The sequence below is a fragment of the Lactuca virosa genome, chromosome 5 (genome assembly GCF_052849685.1).
Source record: "Lactuca virosa cultivar CGN04683 chromosome 5, Lactuca_virosa_CGN04683_v6, whole genome shotgun sequence".
Taxonomy (NCBI): domain Eukaryota; kingdom Viridiplantae; phylum Streptophyta; class Magnoliopsida; order Asterales; family Asteraceae; genus Lactuca; species Lactuca virosa.
In genome coordinates this window covers 30,460,072-30,477,978 of record NC_136430.1, presented here as the reverse complement: position 1 = coordinate 30,477,978, position 17,907 = coordinate 30,460,072, and the positions used below count along the sequence as shown (strand labels likewise).

Sequence of the window (17,907 nt, the reverse complement as noted above, 5' to 3'; positions counted from 1 at the left end):
AAATCCTTGTAACATATGCTACAACTTTTATTAAGGTTATTCATTCTAAATAGCCTTCTATCAAAAAGTCGTTTTCGACACCTATCGTCTCTAAATTGACTAGCCCGGATCTACGGGCGTTACACTCTAGGCACTAGATCTGGAAGAGCAACTCTTGGGTCGATCCTTACCCACAAGCTAGAAAATCTTGGACCAAAAACCCAAAAAAGAGGTCATAAATAGATCTAAGATGAGAGTGATCAAGTTTGAGGCTTTATTACCAGAAAATGGAGCTAAAGGGATAAAACTTCTGGATCTACTATTTCTCTCTTGAGTCCTCTAACTTCTTCTTCTTCCACAAGCTTCAAAGGCACAAATAATACTCAAAAGTGACTCACACACTCAAAAAGCACTATAGGGTTTCGTAGCTGAGGGTTTGGGACAAGGAGGCTGCAAATGAGGCTAAGGGGTGGGGATTAAGGTGTTTAAATAGGGTGCAAAACCCCGAAATTAGGGTTTCACCCTGACTGAGCTAGTCACCGAGTCAGGGACTTGACTCGCCGAGTAGATAACTTAAACCCCGCGCATAGACTGCCTTCTACTCGACGAGTTAGGGCTAGCAACTCGTCGAGTCCTTCTCTCAAAATAAATAAATAATAAATTAAATGCGTAGCAGGGAACCGGGCGTTACAGAAATGGTGGGTTTTTTTGATCTAGTTGCAGGTTTGAGGCGACAGTCTCCCATGGTGGAATGAGGACAGGGAAAAAGAACAAGTCGATAAGAATGGTGATAGATCTAGGTTGGAGTCGGACCTTGGAGATGATTGCAACGATTGTATTTTGAATCTACATATTATTGGAGTTGGAAGTTAGGAGTCGACATAGTGGGATGAAGTAAGGAAAAAGAGAACTCCAACCACCACGCTCTGACGACGCTCTGACCTTTCTTGCATCATTACACAAAGACGATGGTTTAAGATGGGAATTCTTTTCAAGATTGAAGGATATATATATATATATATATATATATATATATATATATATATATATATATATATATATATATATATATATATAGAGAGGGGGGGGGGGGGGGGTTGGGAGTGGGTCATATATTTATTCCTAATAAATCTTTGAATTAAACAAAAAAATAAAAAGAAAATATAACATGATGGCAAATTAGTGTTTTGAATTTGGAGGTAGACAAAAACGGCAAGCAAACTTGTTGAAAAGGACCTTCCATCCAATTTTTATAGTGTTTGGACATTTTTCCTAAAAAATAAAAACTAGAAGGATCAGTTTTGTCTAATTAAAATAAAACAATACACACTCGGTCTTCTTTACCCCCATCATGATCCATAAGACCATAACCCATTTTCTGGACCCGCTTAGAAGAAGTAGGACTAGGTTTCTACCAAATACGAAATCATATTCCTAGCTATATCTTAGGATTCCACTAAAACAAAACAAAATAACCTCATGAGACGTAATCCTGCAGGTTTATGTTTCCTTATATGAATCTTCATTAGCTTGTCGTGGAAGTCACGTGAATAAGGAAACCACCGAGAGGATTTTGAATCTCAGCAGTATATACATATATGATCACAGTTACAACTGAAACTTTAACCTAACCTATAATCGAGATCAGCCATGACTAATTTGTTGGACATAGCTTTGAATTTGGTCGAAGCCTTGGTCTGTTTAGCTGCCTTGGTACTGTTTGCTAGTTGTACCAAGTTGTGCTATCAATGTTATGGCCTCGTCATCCAAGATATTGAAACCCGAAGAATGCCACCAACCCGAACGCCAACAGCCACCCATGTCCCACACCATCTTGTGTTGGCGATACAGCAGGCAAACCTTGATCGACAAGCAGGGGCTCAACCTAAAGGGTATCTTGGTAAAATTACGCAGGAGCAAATATACGACCGTAGTAAATGCAAGAACGATGACTGTGTGATATGTCTTGAGGATTTCAAGAAGAAGGAGAAAATCCAACTTTAGTGTCCTGCCAACATTCGTTCCATGGCCATTGCATCAACAAGTGGTTGTTGGTTAATGGAAGTTGCCCTGTCGAGAAGCCATTAGATCTTGAATAAATATCGGACTGTTTTTCTTTTTTTTTGACTTTTTTTTGTTCAAGAGTGCTTTGATTGATGGTATTCTAAGATTCATGGGTATTGTCAGATTATCTCAGAAACTAAATGAGTATTACTCTTACGTATACTCCAAATAGTTTTGCCTAGATAACTATGTATGTTTTACAAATATATGGTAATGGTATATAGTTTGTGCTTAATTAATTGCCGTTCTTTTAGTTGACTAAACTTATATCATGTGGTTTCAGATGACTTCAATATAACTTTCAAATATTTGTCACGTAACAATAGGTGCACCCGGCCTAAAAAAGTCCGGTCAGCTCAAATATGAATGGCGTTTTGGTACTTGTTGAATTGTAAACGGATAATCATGATGTAATGAAAAATGTTGACTTAATTATGAGTTTATTTGTATTTACAATTGTTGAATTCGTATATGTAATATCACTACAAGAAATGTGGGCAATAGCGGCGACGCAAGGCATTAGCGGCGACATGTGATTAACGCGTCACATGTCGCCACTAATGTCTTGCGTCGCCGCTATTACCCACACAGTAGCGATCCGCGTGAAATGAACCTTGTTCGTTCGATCAGTATTTCATCCAACGGTCGTAAAGGCATAAAAAAGGCGCTGAGTTTTCCCTCCAGGGGTGTCTTCCTTGTCACCGCTAATACCTGTGCGTCGCCGCTAATACCCGTCGCCGCTATTGCTTTGCGTCAGATAACCCCCCCCCCCCTCCTTCGTTCTTTCTTGTTTCGTCTGCCTCTTTCTTCTCACAATCCTCCCAGCGCTTTCCCTACCGATTCTGACCCGCCACCGCCGATTGCTGCCACACACTCGCCGCCGACCGGACCTTCATTACCGGTGACAAGTCCTTCATTGTCGGCGTCCAGCGACCAAGAGGGCATCCAGCGACACAACTACTTTTCCGAAAAATTCAATCTATGGTCGAATTCTTTCCCTAATTTTTATTCTTCTTGTGTTTTGATGTTAGTTTTAGCATTGATTTATATGTTTTCTAAGAGATAGTTTGTATTACAAATTATGTTTTCCCATAAAAGTCAATGTCTTTCATTAAATCGTATATATACTCAATACATGTACATAACTGGCTAGGTATACATAAGTGGGCTTATAAACATAAAGACCATAGAATATATATATAAAACAATATACTAAAGAAGAATATTACGTCTAACATCCCCTCGTAGTCTGAACGGGAGCTCGAGAACGGACGTTCAGACTAGATCTAAAATCAAGAAACAATGTGGATGGCAGGCCTTTAGTAAAAATATCAGCATACTGAGAAGACGAGGGGACATGAAGGACACGTATCTGTCCCAAAGCAACCTGGTCACGAACAAAATGGATATCAATCTCTATATGTTTGGTGCGTTGATGTTGAACTGGGTTGGAGGACAAGTAGACCGCACTAACGTTATTACAGTATACCAGGGTGGCAGATAAAGGGGGATAAAGGAGCTCACGTAGCAGGTTGCGTAACCAACATGTCTGAGCAACGGCATTCGCAACACCCCGATACTCTGCTTCAGCACTAGAACGAGAGATCGTACCCTGTCTTTTAGATGACCATGAAAGAAGATTCTGACCTAAAAACACGCAATATCCAGAAGTAGAGCGACGAGTAGAAGGACAGCCAGCCCAATCAGCATCAGAGTAGGCAATAAGACCACGCGACGTAGATATGTATAGTTGAAGACCATGATCCAAAGTGCCATATAGATACCGGAGAATACGCTTAAGAGCCGTGAAATGAGGCTCCCGAGGATCATGCATATAGAGACAGACCTGCTGAACAGCATAAGTAATGTCTGGTCTGGTAAAGGTCAGATACTGAAGTGCACCAGCGAGACTGCGGTATAAAGTGGGATCACAGACAGGAGGACCAGTACCATCAAACTTGGCAGAGGATTCCGCTGGGGTTCGTGCGGGTTTGCAATGACGCATACCGGCACTATCAAGAATCTTCGTAGCATACGTCTGTTGAGATAGAAACATTCCATGTCTGTCACGTGTAACAGCAACACCCAGAAAATAGTTTAGAGCACCCAAATCAGTCATTGAGAATTCTGAACGGAGAGAATCAATGATTTGTTGAAGAAGAGCAGAGGATGAGGCAGTTAAGACAATATCATCCACATAAAGGAGCAAATACGCGATCTGGTCACCCTGTCTATAAATAAAAAGAGAAGTATCGGATCTACTGTTAGTAAAACCACGACCGGTGAGAACTGAGCGAAACGGTGGTACCAAGCACGGGGTGCATGTTTCAGTCCATATAAGGACTTCTTTAATAGACAAACATGAGTAGGAGCGGACGAGTCTCGGAACCCGGGGGGCTGATGCATGTAGACAGTCTCCTGAAGATTCCCGTGAAGAAAAGCATTCTTCACATCTAGCTGATGAACCGGCCAATGATGAGAAATTGCCAAGCTGAGAACGGTGCGTATTGTAGCCGGTTTAACAACCGAACTAAAAGTCTCATCACAGTCAATACCGGGTCGTTGATTACGACCATTTTCCATGAGACGCGCCTTATAGCGAGCTAGAGACCCATCTGCATTATGTTTCTGTTTAAACAACCAAATACAATTAACCACATTAGCATCGGGGGGCCGAGGCACAAGCTCCCAAGTCCCGCTAGAAATAAGTGCATTAAATTCTTCTTTCATAGCATTTAACTAGTTAGGATCTTGAAACGCTTCAGAATAAGAACGCGGGACAGGGGAGGAAGATGAGTCGACATGAAGATTAAGTTTCACCATCTTTCTGTCTGAAGTCCTTCAGTTCCACTAAGCATTGCTTCACTGATTTAACTTTTGTTTTCTCACTCCCCTGAAATTTCTCCTTGAGAATGTTCCAGATCTCCTTTGTAGTTGTACAACTCCTCACATAGTTGTAAACAACCGGAGGCAAAGCACCTCTTAGCTCTCTTATGCATCTCTTCTCTAGCTTTTTCAGACGATCAGACTGATTCTCAACTTCGGAACTTCCAGAAGATGATCCAATTGGTTGAACATTCATTGGTGGATTGAGATTGCCAGAAATGCAATTCCACAGTTCTTCATCCAATCCGTTGAGATAATCCTGCATACGATCAACCCATTGATCGTAATACTCAGGGATTAGCATAGGAATTTTGGTGGATGATCCTAGAAGATGAGAAAATGAAGTCATGGCATTTAGATTGAAAGACGCCATTGATGTACGGAATAAATCCTTGAGAATTTTTGAAGAAACTTTGAGAATTTGACAACAAACTATATGATTCAAATCAGAATCACTAGTAGAACACTCGATTCAATGATTCAAGTGCAGAATCGAATCACAGACTTAGATCAAATGAATTTTTCACTTTCAAAAAGTGCGGAATTTCTTAAACCAAAAAGTTGATTTAAAAACTTTTGAAAATATGAAAATCAGATCAGAGATATGATTCCTGCTCTGATACCAATTGATGAAACAATGAATCGAGTATGAAATGAATCAGAGTTTAATGATCAAAGTAGGATTGCGAGATTTGAACACCGATGTAAATATGATCTTGTTTCAGCTCTATTACGCTCTCAAGTTTTACAGAGTACAAATGTCAATTCTGTAAAGACTCTTCTTTATGACTCTAGTAAACACTCCTATTTATAGGAGAGGAAAGCGTACAAAAAATATACTAAGGACTATGCGTTAAACTTCGAATACAATGCCCTAGTAAAATAGATTACATAAGATACGAAGACTCAATACATTCGAAGACATTAAATCCTTCGACTAATTACAACTCTATTTACCCTTACATAGGATGAGTGCTTGTAGTGATAGGGTGAACCGGAGCACGAGGAGGACCAGACACATCCGAAGAAGAGGTACCAATAGTAGAAGAAACAGGAGTAACAGCAGCCGATTTGGGTTGTTGAGTGGCAGGTGTAACACCCGTCAAAATTAGGTCAATAACAATCACATGTGATTATGCCAATCATGTAATGTGATTTTGTTAAACTAATAATGTGATAAACTTACTATGTAATTCATGTTAAAGTATGAACATTCATACATAATTTATGATACAACTCAAAGTATACATCCATACGATTCCAAAAATGTAGAGAACGTCTAAATCTGACTTCGCGTGACGAAGTTATGATAAACCGAACACTATAAATCTCTATAATAAGTGGAATTTAAAATAGACTTGGAATTAGCTATTGTAGTCTAAAATAGAGTTATAGTGCTCGTAAATACCTACGCGTGGATATAAAGAACGTCAAAAACGGAGTTCGTATGCAAAAGTTATGGCCTTCCGAAGATGTCGCTGTCAGAAAACCCTAATTTGACTGAACTCACGACGTGAGCATAAAAACTCACAACGTGAGAAGTCAAACCGCCACATTTTGAATCTAGAAGTCTACGGAACGATAACCCAAAATCTCACGACGTGAGCAAGGTTTTCTCACGACGTGAGGACGCTGCAGGACACGAATCGAGACTAGAAAACACCTGGGAAGACTACGGGATGACTCTATCCATAATTCACGACGTGAACCTATCATTTCTCACGTCGTGAGGGCCAAAAATTAGCCTATAAATAGAAATTTCGACCCCAAGGTTTAGTACACCTGATCTCCTTCCTTCTCTCTCGTTTGCTGAAGCCGTTTCGCTTCCCGAGCCCGGTGATCGCGAACCGCTGACTGTTTTTAGTTATGTTCTATCGAAGTACGATATTAAGGTGAGTTTCACAGCCCCACTTTCTAATATTTCGGGGGAAAACGCATGCTAGATATTATATATATGTTATTATTATGTCTATATGATAGTATATAGTTATAATAGCCGGGGTATAGTTGTTCTAAATATAATATTTTGAATATATACAACTATTATCAACATATCAGTATGTTAATTTACTAATGTAGATCTTGAGTTATACTTAAGATTCTATATATATGTTGTGTACGATATAGTTCCGAAGTTATATTCGGAAGTTCTATATGTTAAGTTATAAAGTATGATGTTATTATTGGTTTTATGTCAAGATAAAACTTGGTATGTTATATGTTGTTATTATTAGTTTTATGTCAAGATAAAACTTAGTATGTTATATATATTGTTATTGATAGTTTTATGTCAAGATAAAAATAGGAACGTTATATGTTGTTATTATTGGTTTTATGTCAAGATAAAACATGGTTTTACTTCAAGTTATAGCTGTTATACTGCCTAAATGTTATGAAGTTAGGAGTAATGTTTAAAAGCATAGTCTAGTAACTTAGGGTTTTAGACATGAAAATGCTTTTGTTGTTAGAGCTATAGGAAGCCGTCAAAGTCTACATGAGCTACCTCATTCATCAACTAAGATTGGGGATCTTAGTGGAAGTCCTCTGATCTATAACCGTTAATCCCGTGTGAGCGAGGAAGTCGTGTATGAATAAGATACGGGTTGACGACCCCACTCGTGGTTGTTAATTACAACCCAAGACAAGCGAGTGACGATCCGTTCCTTTTACTTGTTATTTCGGCGTCGATGAAGCGCGCGGTGTTGTTTCTCATGGTAAATCATGAGTGTATTGTTTCTCATGGTAAATCATGACTGTATTGTTTCTCATGGTAAATCATGAGTGTGTTTTGTCAGAGGTTTTATTGTCAAGCAGCGGTTACGGACTCATGGTAGCAAATTGTTAGAAGCATTATACTTTGTCGTTATACAAGTATTAATTTTAAGTATAAGTTTCCCCCTACTTATACCCTAGGTACTACTTGTATATTAAGTAGATAATTATGCCTAACACACATAGTCGTATAGAATTGAAATAGATTTATACGTAGCGGTTTTACTCGTATAGAATTGAAATAAGAATTATACGTAGCAACTTTCGTTTGTATGGAATTACAAACCATTATATTCAAAGTATATGAGACTTATAGGTAAACTACTTATTTAATAAGTAAACCATTATACCTAATATATATACTAAATGTTGGAGAATCAAAATGATACTTTTGAAACTATACTTTTTGAACATGAGAAAAGTGTTATTTTATATGGAGTCAAAACCTGTGAACTCACCAACTTTATGTTGACGCATTTTTAAATGCATGTGTTTTCAGGAAGTTGATGACTATGATACGAGAAATGACGTTACACCGCCCGGTATTGCCGCCGACGGCCGGGGTGTGACAGATTGGTATCAGAGCTATTAACTATAGTGAATTAGTACTTTCTTAGGAAAGAACGACTATAGTTTAGGGCTTACTCTGTTAGGTTTAGGTATATCCCTTAACCTACAAATAAAAATTATTAGTAATTATACTACTGAAGGACTACTTACGGGAGCGGTGACAAGGATAGACATGTCGATTTGGGTTGCTGGATTTCAGAACGGCTATATGCTAAAATGATCATGCCCTTTCGACTGTCCTGACTGGCCGGTGCCTTATCAGCTAGACCTGAAGTAACAAACAATAATTAATAATACCCATGAATAAAACAAACACAAAGATATAGATTTATGTATGAACTCAGTCCCACGATGAGAACACATGTATAAACCAAAAATATAGAAAACCCAAACCCTCGATAAGAATTCAACACAAGGTTTTAGGTCAAACTACTTAGTCGAGTTTTATTGTACATGGACCGAACCATAACTAAACGTAGACTGATCACCTATGTTTAATTATGGTCGGACCGATGCACAACTAAACTTGGATACGGTGGTTGATAGACTAAAACACCTGAAGATTCTAGAAGATTAAAGATAGATCTCAGATCAGGATACCATCAACTCGGAGTACAAGAAGACGATGTTTCGAAGACAACATTTAGGACTCAGTATGGTCAATCTAAGTTCCTAGTTAAGTCTTTGGATTGACCAGCGCTCCAACAATGTTTATGGATCTCATGAATAGTGTTTGCAAACCGTACTTGGATAAATTCGTGATAGTTTTTATCGATGATATATTGATACATTCACGAACCAAGGAAGAACACGGTCAATACTTCCAAATAATCTTGGAACTACTAAGAAAAGAAAAGTTGTACGTCAAATTCTCCGAATGTGAATTTTGGATTAGAGAAGTACAAATTTTTAGAACATGTAGTTAGTAACAAATGGATTCATGTTGAACCCTCCAAGATTGAAGCAATTAAGAATTGGGAAGCACCGAAGACGCCAATAGAAGTGCGTCAATTCTTAGGACTTGCTGGCTATTACCGTAGATTCATAGAGAATTTCTCCAAAATAGCCAAGCGATTTACAACACTAACCCAGAAGGATATGAAGTTCAACTAGGAAGTCAAACAAGAAGCTGCTTTTCAGAAACTAAAGCAAATGTTGTGTAGTGCACCAATCCTATCCCTTCTAGATGGGACATAAGATTTCTTCGTATACTACGACGTGTCAAATCAAGGATTGGGATTTGTGTTGATGCAAAGATCAAAGGTTATCCCCTACGCATCACGGCAACTTAAGGTGCATGAGAATAATTACACTACCCATGATCTTGAATTGGGAGCTGTAGTGTTTGCACTAAAAATTTGGAGACATTACTTATACGGTACTAAGTGTACTATTTTTACCGACCACAAGAGTCTCCAACACATCTTCAACCAAAAAGATCTTAATATGATCCAACAAAGATGGGTCGAATTGTTGAATGATTACGAATGTGAGATTCGTTATCATCCCGGAAAGGCAAATGTGATAGCAGATGCCTTGAGCCGGAAAGAATATATTAAAACCCGACGGGTACGAGCATTAACCATAACTATCCATTCTAACTTTGCCACACAAATTAGAGAAGCTCAACTTGAGGCTCTGAAAGAAGAAAACATCAAGAACGAAGCTTTGCGAGGAATAGAAAAGCAACTTATACAAAAAGATGACGAAACACGACACTTTATGAACCGGATTTGGATGCCTAAGTTCAGTGGAGTCAGGGACTTGGTCTTAGAAGAAGACCACAAGTCCATATATTCCGTACATCCAGGCTCTGACAAACTGTACTTAGATTTAAAAGTACATTATTTGTAGCCAAACATGAAGGCAGAAATTGCTACTTAGGTGAGCAAATGCTTGATTTGTTCTAGAGTAAAGGCAGAACATCAAAAGCCTTCAGGTTTACTTCAACAACCAGAAATACCTGAATGGAAATGGGAGCAGATATCAATGGACTTCATCACTAAGTTACCCAAAACTCTTAGTGGGTTCGAAACTATTTGGGTCATCGTCGATAGATTGACTAAGTCCGCCCATTTCTTACCAATTAAGGAGAACGACAAGATGGAAAAGCTAACTAGAATTTATCTTAAGGAAATTGTCAGATTTCAGGGAGTTCCAAATTCTATTATTTCTGACCGAGATAGTAGATTCACTTCACGATTTTGGCAATCTCTACAAAAATCCTCAGGAACACGTCTAGATATGAGTATAGCTTACCATCCACAGACTGATGGTCAGAGTGAGAGAACCATTTAGACTTTAGAAGATATGCTCCGAGCCTGTGTGATAGACTTTGGAAATGCGTGGGATACTCATTTACCGTTAATTGAGTTTTCCTACAACAATAGTCATCACACCAGCATCAAGGCTGCACCGTTTGAGGCTCTTTATGAACGAAAATGTCATTCACCAGTATGTTGGGCAGAAGTTGGAGATACGCAGATGGCCAAAAAATGTACAGGCAATACCTTACGTAATGGACCAGAAATAATCCATGAGACAACTGAAAAGATCGTGCAAATTAAGGATCGATTAAAGGTTGCACGTGATCGTCAAAAGAGCTATAGTGACGTAAGACGTAAGCCTTTAGAATTCCAAGCTGGAGATAAAGTAATGTTGAAGGTCTCTCATTGGAAAGGCGTAATTCGATTCGGGAAACGAGGCAAACTAAACCCACGGTATATAGGACCTTTTGAAATTCTAGCAAGAATTGGTTTTGTCGCATACCAACTCAAGTTACCTCAAGAGCTAAGCAATGTACACGATGATTTTCACGTGTCAAATCTCAAAAGATGTCTATTCGATGACACTCTTGTTATACCTCTCGAAGAGATACAAGTCAATATGAAAATCAACTTTGTAGAAGAACCTGTTGAGATCATGGATCGAGAAGTCAAACGATTAAAGCAAAGTCGTATTCCCATAGTGAAAGTTCAATGGAACTCTTTACGAGGACCTGAATTTATTTGGGAACGTGAAGATCAGATGAAATAAAAATACCCCCAACTGTTTGACAAAACACCATCCATAAGATAAATTTCGGGACGAAATTTCTTTAACGGGGGGAGAATGTAACACTCATCAAAATTAGGTCAATAACAATCACATGTGATTATGCCAATCATGTAATGTGATTTTGTTAAACTAATAATGTGATAAACTTACTATGTAATTCATGTTAAAGTATGAACATTCATACATAATTTATGATACAACTCAAAGTATACGTCCATACGATTCCAAAAATGTAGAGAACGTCTAAATCTGACTTCGCGTGAAGAAGTTATGATAAACCGAACATTATAAATCTCTATAATAAGAGGAATTTAAAATAGATTTATAATTAGCTATTGTAGTCTAAAATAGAGTTATAGTGCTCGTAAATACCTACGCGTGGAATAAAGAACGTCAAAAAATAGAGTTCGTATGCAAAAGTTATGGCCTTCCGAAGATGTCGCTGTCAGAAAACCCTAATTTGACTGAACTCACGACGTGAGCATAAAAACTCACGACGTGAGAAGTCAAACCGCCACATTTTGAATCTAGAAGTCTACGGAACGATAACTCAAAAGCTCACGACGTGAGCAAGGTTTTCTCACGACGTGAGGACGCTGCAGGACACGAATCGAGACTAGAAAACACCTGGGAAGACTACGGGATGACTCTATCCATAATTCACGACGTGAACCTATCATTTCTCACGTCGTGAGGGCCAAAAATCAGCCTATAAATAGAAATTTCGACCCCAAGGTTTAGTACACCTGATCTCCTTCCTTCTCTCTCGTTTGCTGAAGCCGTTTCGCTTCCCGAGCCCGGTGATCGCGAACCGCTGACTGTTTTTAGTTATGTGCTATCGAAGTACGATATTAAGGTGAGTTTCACAGCCCCACTTTCTAATATTTCGGGGGAAAACGCATGCTAGATATTATATATATGTTATTATTATGTCTATATGATAGTATATAGTTATAATAGCCGGGGTATAGTTGTTCTAAATATAATATTTTGAATATATACAACTATTATCAACATATCAGTATGTTAATTTACTAATGTAGATCTTGAGTTATACTTAAGATTCTATATATATGTTGTGTACGATATAGTTCCGAAGTTATATTCGGAAGTTCTATATGTTAAGTTATAAAGTATGATGTTATTATTGGTTTTATGTCAAGATAAAACTTGGTATGTTATATGTTGTTATTATTAGTTTTATGTCAAGATAAAACTTAGTATGTTATATATATTGTTATTGATAGTTTTATGTCAAGATAAAAATAGGAACGTTATATGTTGTTATTATTGGTTTTATGTCAAGATAAAACATGGTTTTACTTCAAGTTATAGCTGTTATACTGCCTAAATGTTATGAAGTTAGGAGTAATGTTTAAAAGCATAGTCTAGTAACTTAGGGTTTTAGACATGAAAATGCTTTTGTTGTTAGAGCTATAGGAAGCCGTCAAAGTCTACATGAGCTACCTCATTCATCAACTAAGATTGGGGATCTTAGTGGAAGTCCTCTGATCTATAACCGTTAATCCCGTATGAGCGAGGAAGTCGTGTATGAATAAGATACGGGTTGACGACCCCACTCGTGGTTGTTAATTACAACCCAAGACAAGCGAGTGACGATCCGTTCCTTTTACTTGTTATTACGGCGTCGATGAAGCGCGCGGTGTTGTTTCTCATGGTAAATCATGAGTGTATTGTTTCTCATGGTAAATCATGAGTGTGTTTTGTCAGAGGTTTTGTTGTCAAGTAGCGGTTACGGACTCATGGTAGCAAATTGTTAGAAGCATTATACTTTGTCGTTATACAAGTATTAATTTTAAGTATAAGTTTCCCCCTACTTATACCCTAGGTACTACTTGTATATTAAGTAGATTATTATACCTAACACACATACTCGTATAGAATTGAAAAAGATTTATACGTAGCGGTTTTACTCGTATAGAATTGAAATAAGAATTATACGTAGCAACTTTCGTTTGTATGGAATTACAAACCATTATATTCAAAGTATATGAGACTTATAGGTAAACTACTTATTTAATAAGTAAACCATTATACCTAATATATATACTAAATGTTGGAGAATCAAAATGATACTTTTGAAACTATACTTTTTGAACATGAGAAAAGTGTTATTTTATATGGAGTCAAAACCTGTGAACTCACCAACTTTATGTTGACGTATTTTTAAATGCATGTGTTTTCAGGAAGTTGATAACTATGATACGAGAAATGACGTTACACCGCCCGGTGTTTCCGCCGACGGCCGGGGTGTGACAGCAGGATCTGGACCAAAAGAATGAGGTCCAGTGTTATGAGAGGGTGTGGGTTGAGAATTGAGGGGTTGAGCTCTATGAGAAGGGTGATTAAACATGTTGCGTGTCTCCTCAATATGTAAGAAATCATAGTTAGGAGAATCATTTGGAGTCATTGAACCAAAGGTAAATACGGTTTCGTCAAAAGTTACATGACGGGAAATGATGATTTGGTTTGTTTCAAGGTTAAGGCAGCGATATCCTTTATGACTCGAGGGGTAACCAAGAAAAATACAAGGAATAGAACGAGGTTGAAGCTTGTTGGTATTGTTAAGGTGAGGATAGCAAAGACACCCGAAGACACGAAGGTGAGTATAAGTGGGATATTTTTGAAAGAGTTTGTAGTATGGGGAGTCATTCTTAAGGGTGGTGGAGGGAAGAATATTTAGGAGGTGAGTAGCCATATGGAGAGCTTCAACCCAATATGTGGGAGGTAGGTGAGCTTGAAAGAGAAGTGTGCGAATGGTGTTATTTATGGTACGAAGCATGCGTTCAGATTTACCGTTTTGTTGAGAAGTGTACGGGCAAGAGAAACGCATATGAATGCCATGAGTGGTGCAAAGATTATGAAACTGGGAGTTGTCAAATTCTTTTCCATTGTCACATTGAAAAGTTTGGATATCTGTGTGAAATTGATTTTTGATATAACCACGAAATATGACAAACTTGGAGAAAACATCAGATTTGTTATGTAGGGGATACACCCACAAAAAATGAGAAAATTGATCTAAAAAAATGACATAATATTTAATACCACTATGACTTTCGAACGGGGAAGTCCAAACATCAGAATGAACAACTTGAAAGGGAAATAAAGCTTTAGTTTTAGACAAAGCAAAAAGACAAACGGACATGCTTGCCAAGTTGACAAGCATGGCAGAGTAAATGAGAATCTTTTTTAATACAAGAAATGACTTTATTTGATAATAAATGCTTAAACACTTGTTGGCCGGGATGACCGAGACGTTGATGCCACGTGGAAGACTTGACACTAACAAAAGCTTGAGGAGTTGGACTTGTAACGGGATAGAGATCACCGGTGCTATCGCATCGAAGAAGAATTTGTTTCGTTAAAAAGTCCTTCACAGAAAAACCAAATTCATCAAACTCAATAGAACATTTATTATCACAGGTGAACTTACGCACAGAAACAAGATTTTTGATAATTTGGGGGGTAATAAGAACATTTTTTAAATGAAGCGTTCGAAACGGATTATAACCAAGAGTTGTGTTACCCGTTTCTGTGATGGGAATGCGAGATCCATTACCGACTAAAACTGAGAAATTAGAATTATTACATTTATTGCTAAAGGACTTGAGAATACCTGAGTCGGCGTTAAGGTGAGCGGTGGCACCAGTGTCCATGTACCAGTCTGCAGTTCCCGGATCATGAAGATTCATAGTGGAGAAAGCATGTGGTAAAAGGGTAGCTTGATCCGACGAAGCATAGGGAGAATTGGGCCAGCCAGAAAAATTGGTAGTGGGCTGTCCATTACACAATAGAGCTTGCTGTTGGGCCTGAGAAGGCTGATTCCAAGGAAGTTGAGTGGAAGGTGCATGAGAGCTAGATTGATTAGTCCATTGGGCTGCTGGCCAGTGGGCCGAAGATGGTGGAGTCGGAAGCAGGCCACGTTGAAGTGGGTAGTAGACGGGCCAAGGAATCGATGATTCCCATCCCCCAAAAAAATTACCAGTGCCGCCTTTAGGACCAGATGAGCGACCACGACCCCCTCTACCATTGCGACCTCCTCTTCCACCGCTGCCACCGCCACGATTCTGTCTACCACCGCCGCGGGAGCCATTGCTGCTACGAGATATGTTATTGGAGGAGTTTGTGGATCGGAATCGGTGCTCGGTAGCAAGAACGGTATGGGAAGAGGAAGTATCACAGTTAGATGTTTGAAGACCACGTTTTTGTTCTTTTAACATGGAGCGTTCCTCAAGAGATAGCATAGAACGCATCTCCAAAAACAAGGGAAAAGGTTTGGAGTACCGGATCGTAGGGATGATGTGAGCATAAGTAGAAGGCAGGCCATTGAGAGCATACATGACGAGAGATCTCGGGGGCACATGAGATCCGATATTAGAAAGGAGATCGGCAATGGCCTTGATCTTGGTACAGTATTCAAGAATGGTGCAGTTGCCAAGAGTGATATTTCGAAGTTCATCCTCCAATTCAATTGCTTGAGATTCCTTATTTTCGTGAAAGAGATCCTGTAGGGCACCCCATATGTCGGCAGCAGTACAACCTGGTTTGATGATCGATTGAAGAACAGGTTGGGATAGAGTGGCATACAACCATTGTTTAACTACATTATCTACTTGAGGCCATGATGGGTCGTCCGGTATAGGGTCAGGAGGTTCAAGGTGATCGAACACCTCATAGCCACGACAGTGAGTCTGAAAAAGTTCCTTCCAAGCGTCATAGTTGAGTCGATCGATGTCACGAATGAGAGGCACATAAGATTTGATGTTGGTAATTCCGTATATCTTGTCGGTGGGACAAGAGGTGGGGATAGAAGAGTCTTCTTTAGGAGGCATGGAATGGAGAAGCACAGAGGAGCAGAAGACGCAGGGAAGCAGAAGAAGAAGATACATTGTGATAAGATACTCTTTGATAAGGGATCGGCTAGGGTTGGCACGTAGAAAGGCCTGATACCATATTACAAATTATGATTTCCCATAAAAGTCAATGCCTTTCATTAAATCGTATATATACCCAATACATGTACATAACTGGGCTAGGTATACATAAGTGGGCTTATAAACATAAATACCATAGAAAATATATAAAACAATATACTAAAGGAGAATATTACGTCTAACAGTTTGGTTAGTGATTTTGAGGGCTACCAAGACCTTATGTGTTTCTGTGTTTTGATGTTAGTTTATGGATTTTGTGTCATTATATATGTTTTCTCAGATTTATGCAACCTATTGCATAATTGATTTGTGTTTATGTTCATTGTGATGTATTGGGATGAAAATGGAATTAGACATGGTTTGTATGATTTTGTATTTAGATGTATACTTTTGTATGAAATTGAAATTGGATTTATAGTTTGCATTTATTTTGGTTAATTATATTTGGTTAATTACAAGATGAAGAATGTATTTTAGTTAATTATAATTGTAGCATGAAGAAAATGATCCACAGAGGTATTATAATCAATTTCTTACCATTTTTTTGAATTATTACACTTTTAAAGTTCTATAAATGATATTTTTTATAAAGGTTATATTTGTATAATGAATTTGTGCATGGAAAAAATTGAACAAAAAAGTAGGATGCAATAATGGAAAAAAATAAAAAAAAGTATGATGCTATATTGTGTATGTATTTGTATCCAATTTGGAAACTACAATGCTACAATGAAAAAAAAAACAAAGTAGGATGCTATAATAGAAAGTGTATTATTTTTATATATGTAATATGTGTAAATTCTATTCATATTGTAATTTTGCAGGCTATATATGGGGTTTAGTTGGGCGATACTCTTCTACGTGATGGCGGATGTTATGGGCTTAGGACATGCAGGTGATGGAGCCGGGGATCCACCACCTCTAGTAGGCTTTGGTCGTGGACAACACGAACATGATGGTAAGTCTTATTATGATATATTTATTACCTATATTTATCCATTTATTATAAGCTATCGTGACTAATATTTTTAATTATATTTTTTAGTTGAGCTCCCTAAAAAAAAGAAGAGGCCTAGCAAAAAAAATCCAACTATCAGAGCTGATACGGACACAACAAAGGAGCCCGTGCACAACAACAAGTTGTAAATAGAGGGAGATCGTGCTCGTATAGCAATGCATGTTTCAAAGAAGTAAGCTATGATATATTTATCTGTTTTTTAAATTATAATTAATCTAATTTTTAATGTTAAATAGGACATCGCTCGAATCGAAGCATTTCGTAAGGCCAATACTGATCGCCAAGGGCTATTTCGTAGTCCTGCAGTCGAGCAACAATACGTAAGTGGTTAATTTGTATTTTCATATAAGTGTTTATATCGTCAAGGGGTAGTTAGTAATCTAATTTTTATGATGTTTATCATCTTTTGAAAATACAGAACGCTTTACTCCTTGAGATCAGTCAACAAACTCAAGCTTCTTCTGAAGCCAGTGGTCTAACGCCAAAGGATACACAAAATTGTTTTGAAAAAATATTAGGTGTTCGACGTGGCCATATCAGAAGCATCGGGCGTAAACCTTCTACGGTTGTGTCGATGTACCATCAGGAACAACCACTGACACA

At 38.2% G+C, this 17,907-nt stretch overlaps 1 protein-coding gene across 1 annotated transcript; it reads right to left on the bottom strand.

Annotated features, from left to right (window-relative positions):
* Window positions 1-3,274: 3,274 nt before the first annotated feature.
* On the bottom strand, window positions 3,275-16,241 carry LOC145111114 (uncharacterized). The gene is made up of 4 exons (XM_079047415.1): window positions 14,640-16,241; window positions 14,146-14,265; window positions 4,433-4,671; window positions 3,275-4,274 (listed from the first exon to the last, which is right to left on the bottom strand). The coding sequence occupies exons 1-4, from the start codon at window positions 16,239-16,241 to the stop codon at window positions 3,275-3,277; spliced, it is 2,961 nt and encodes a 986-aa protein (XP_078903541.1).
* Between the last annotated feature and the right edge of the window lie 1,666 nt (window positions 16,242-17,907).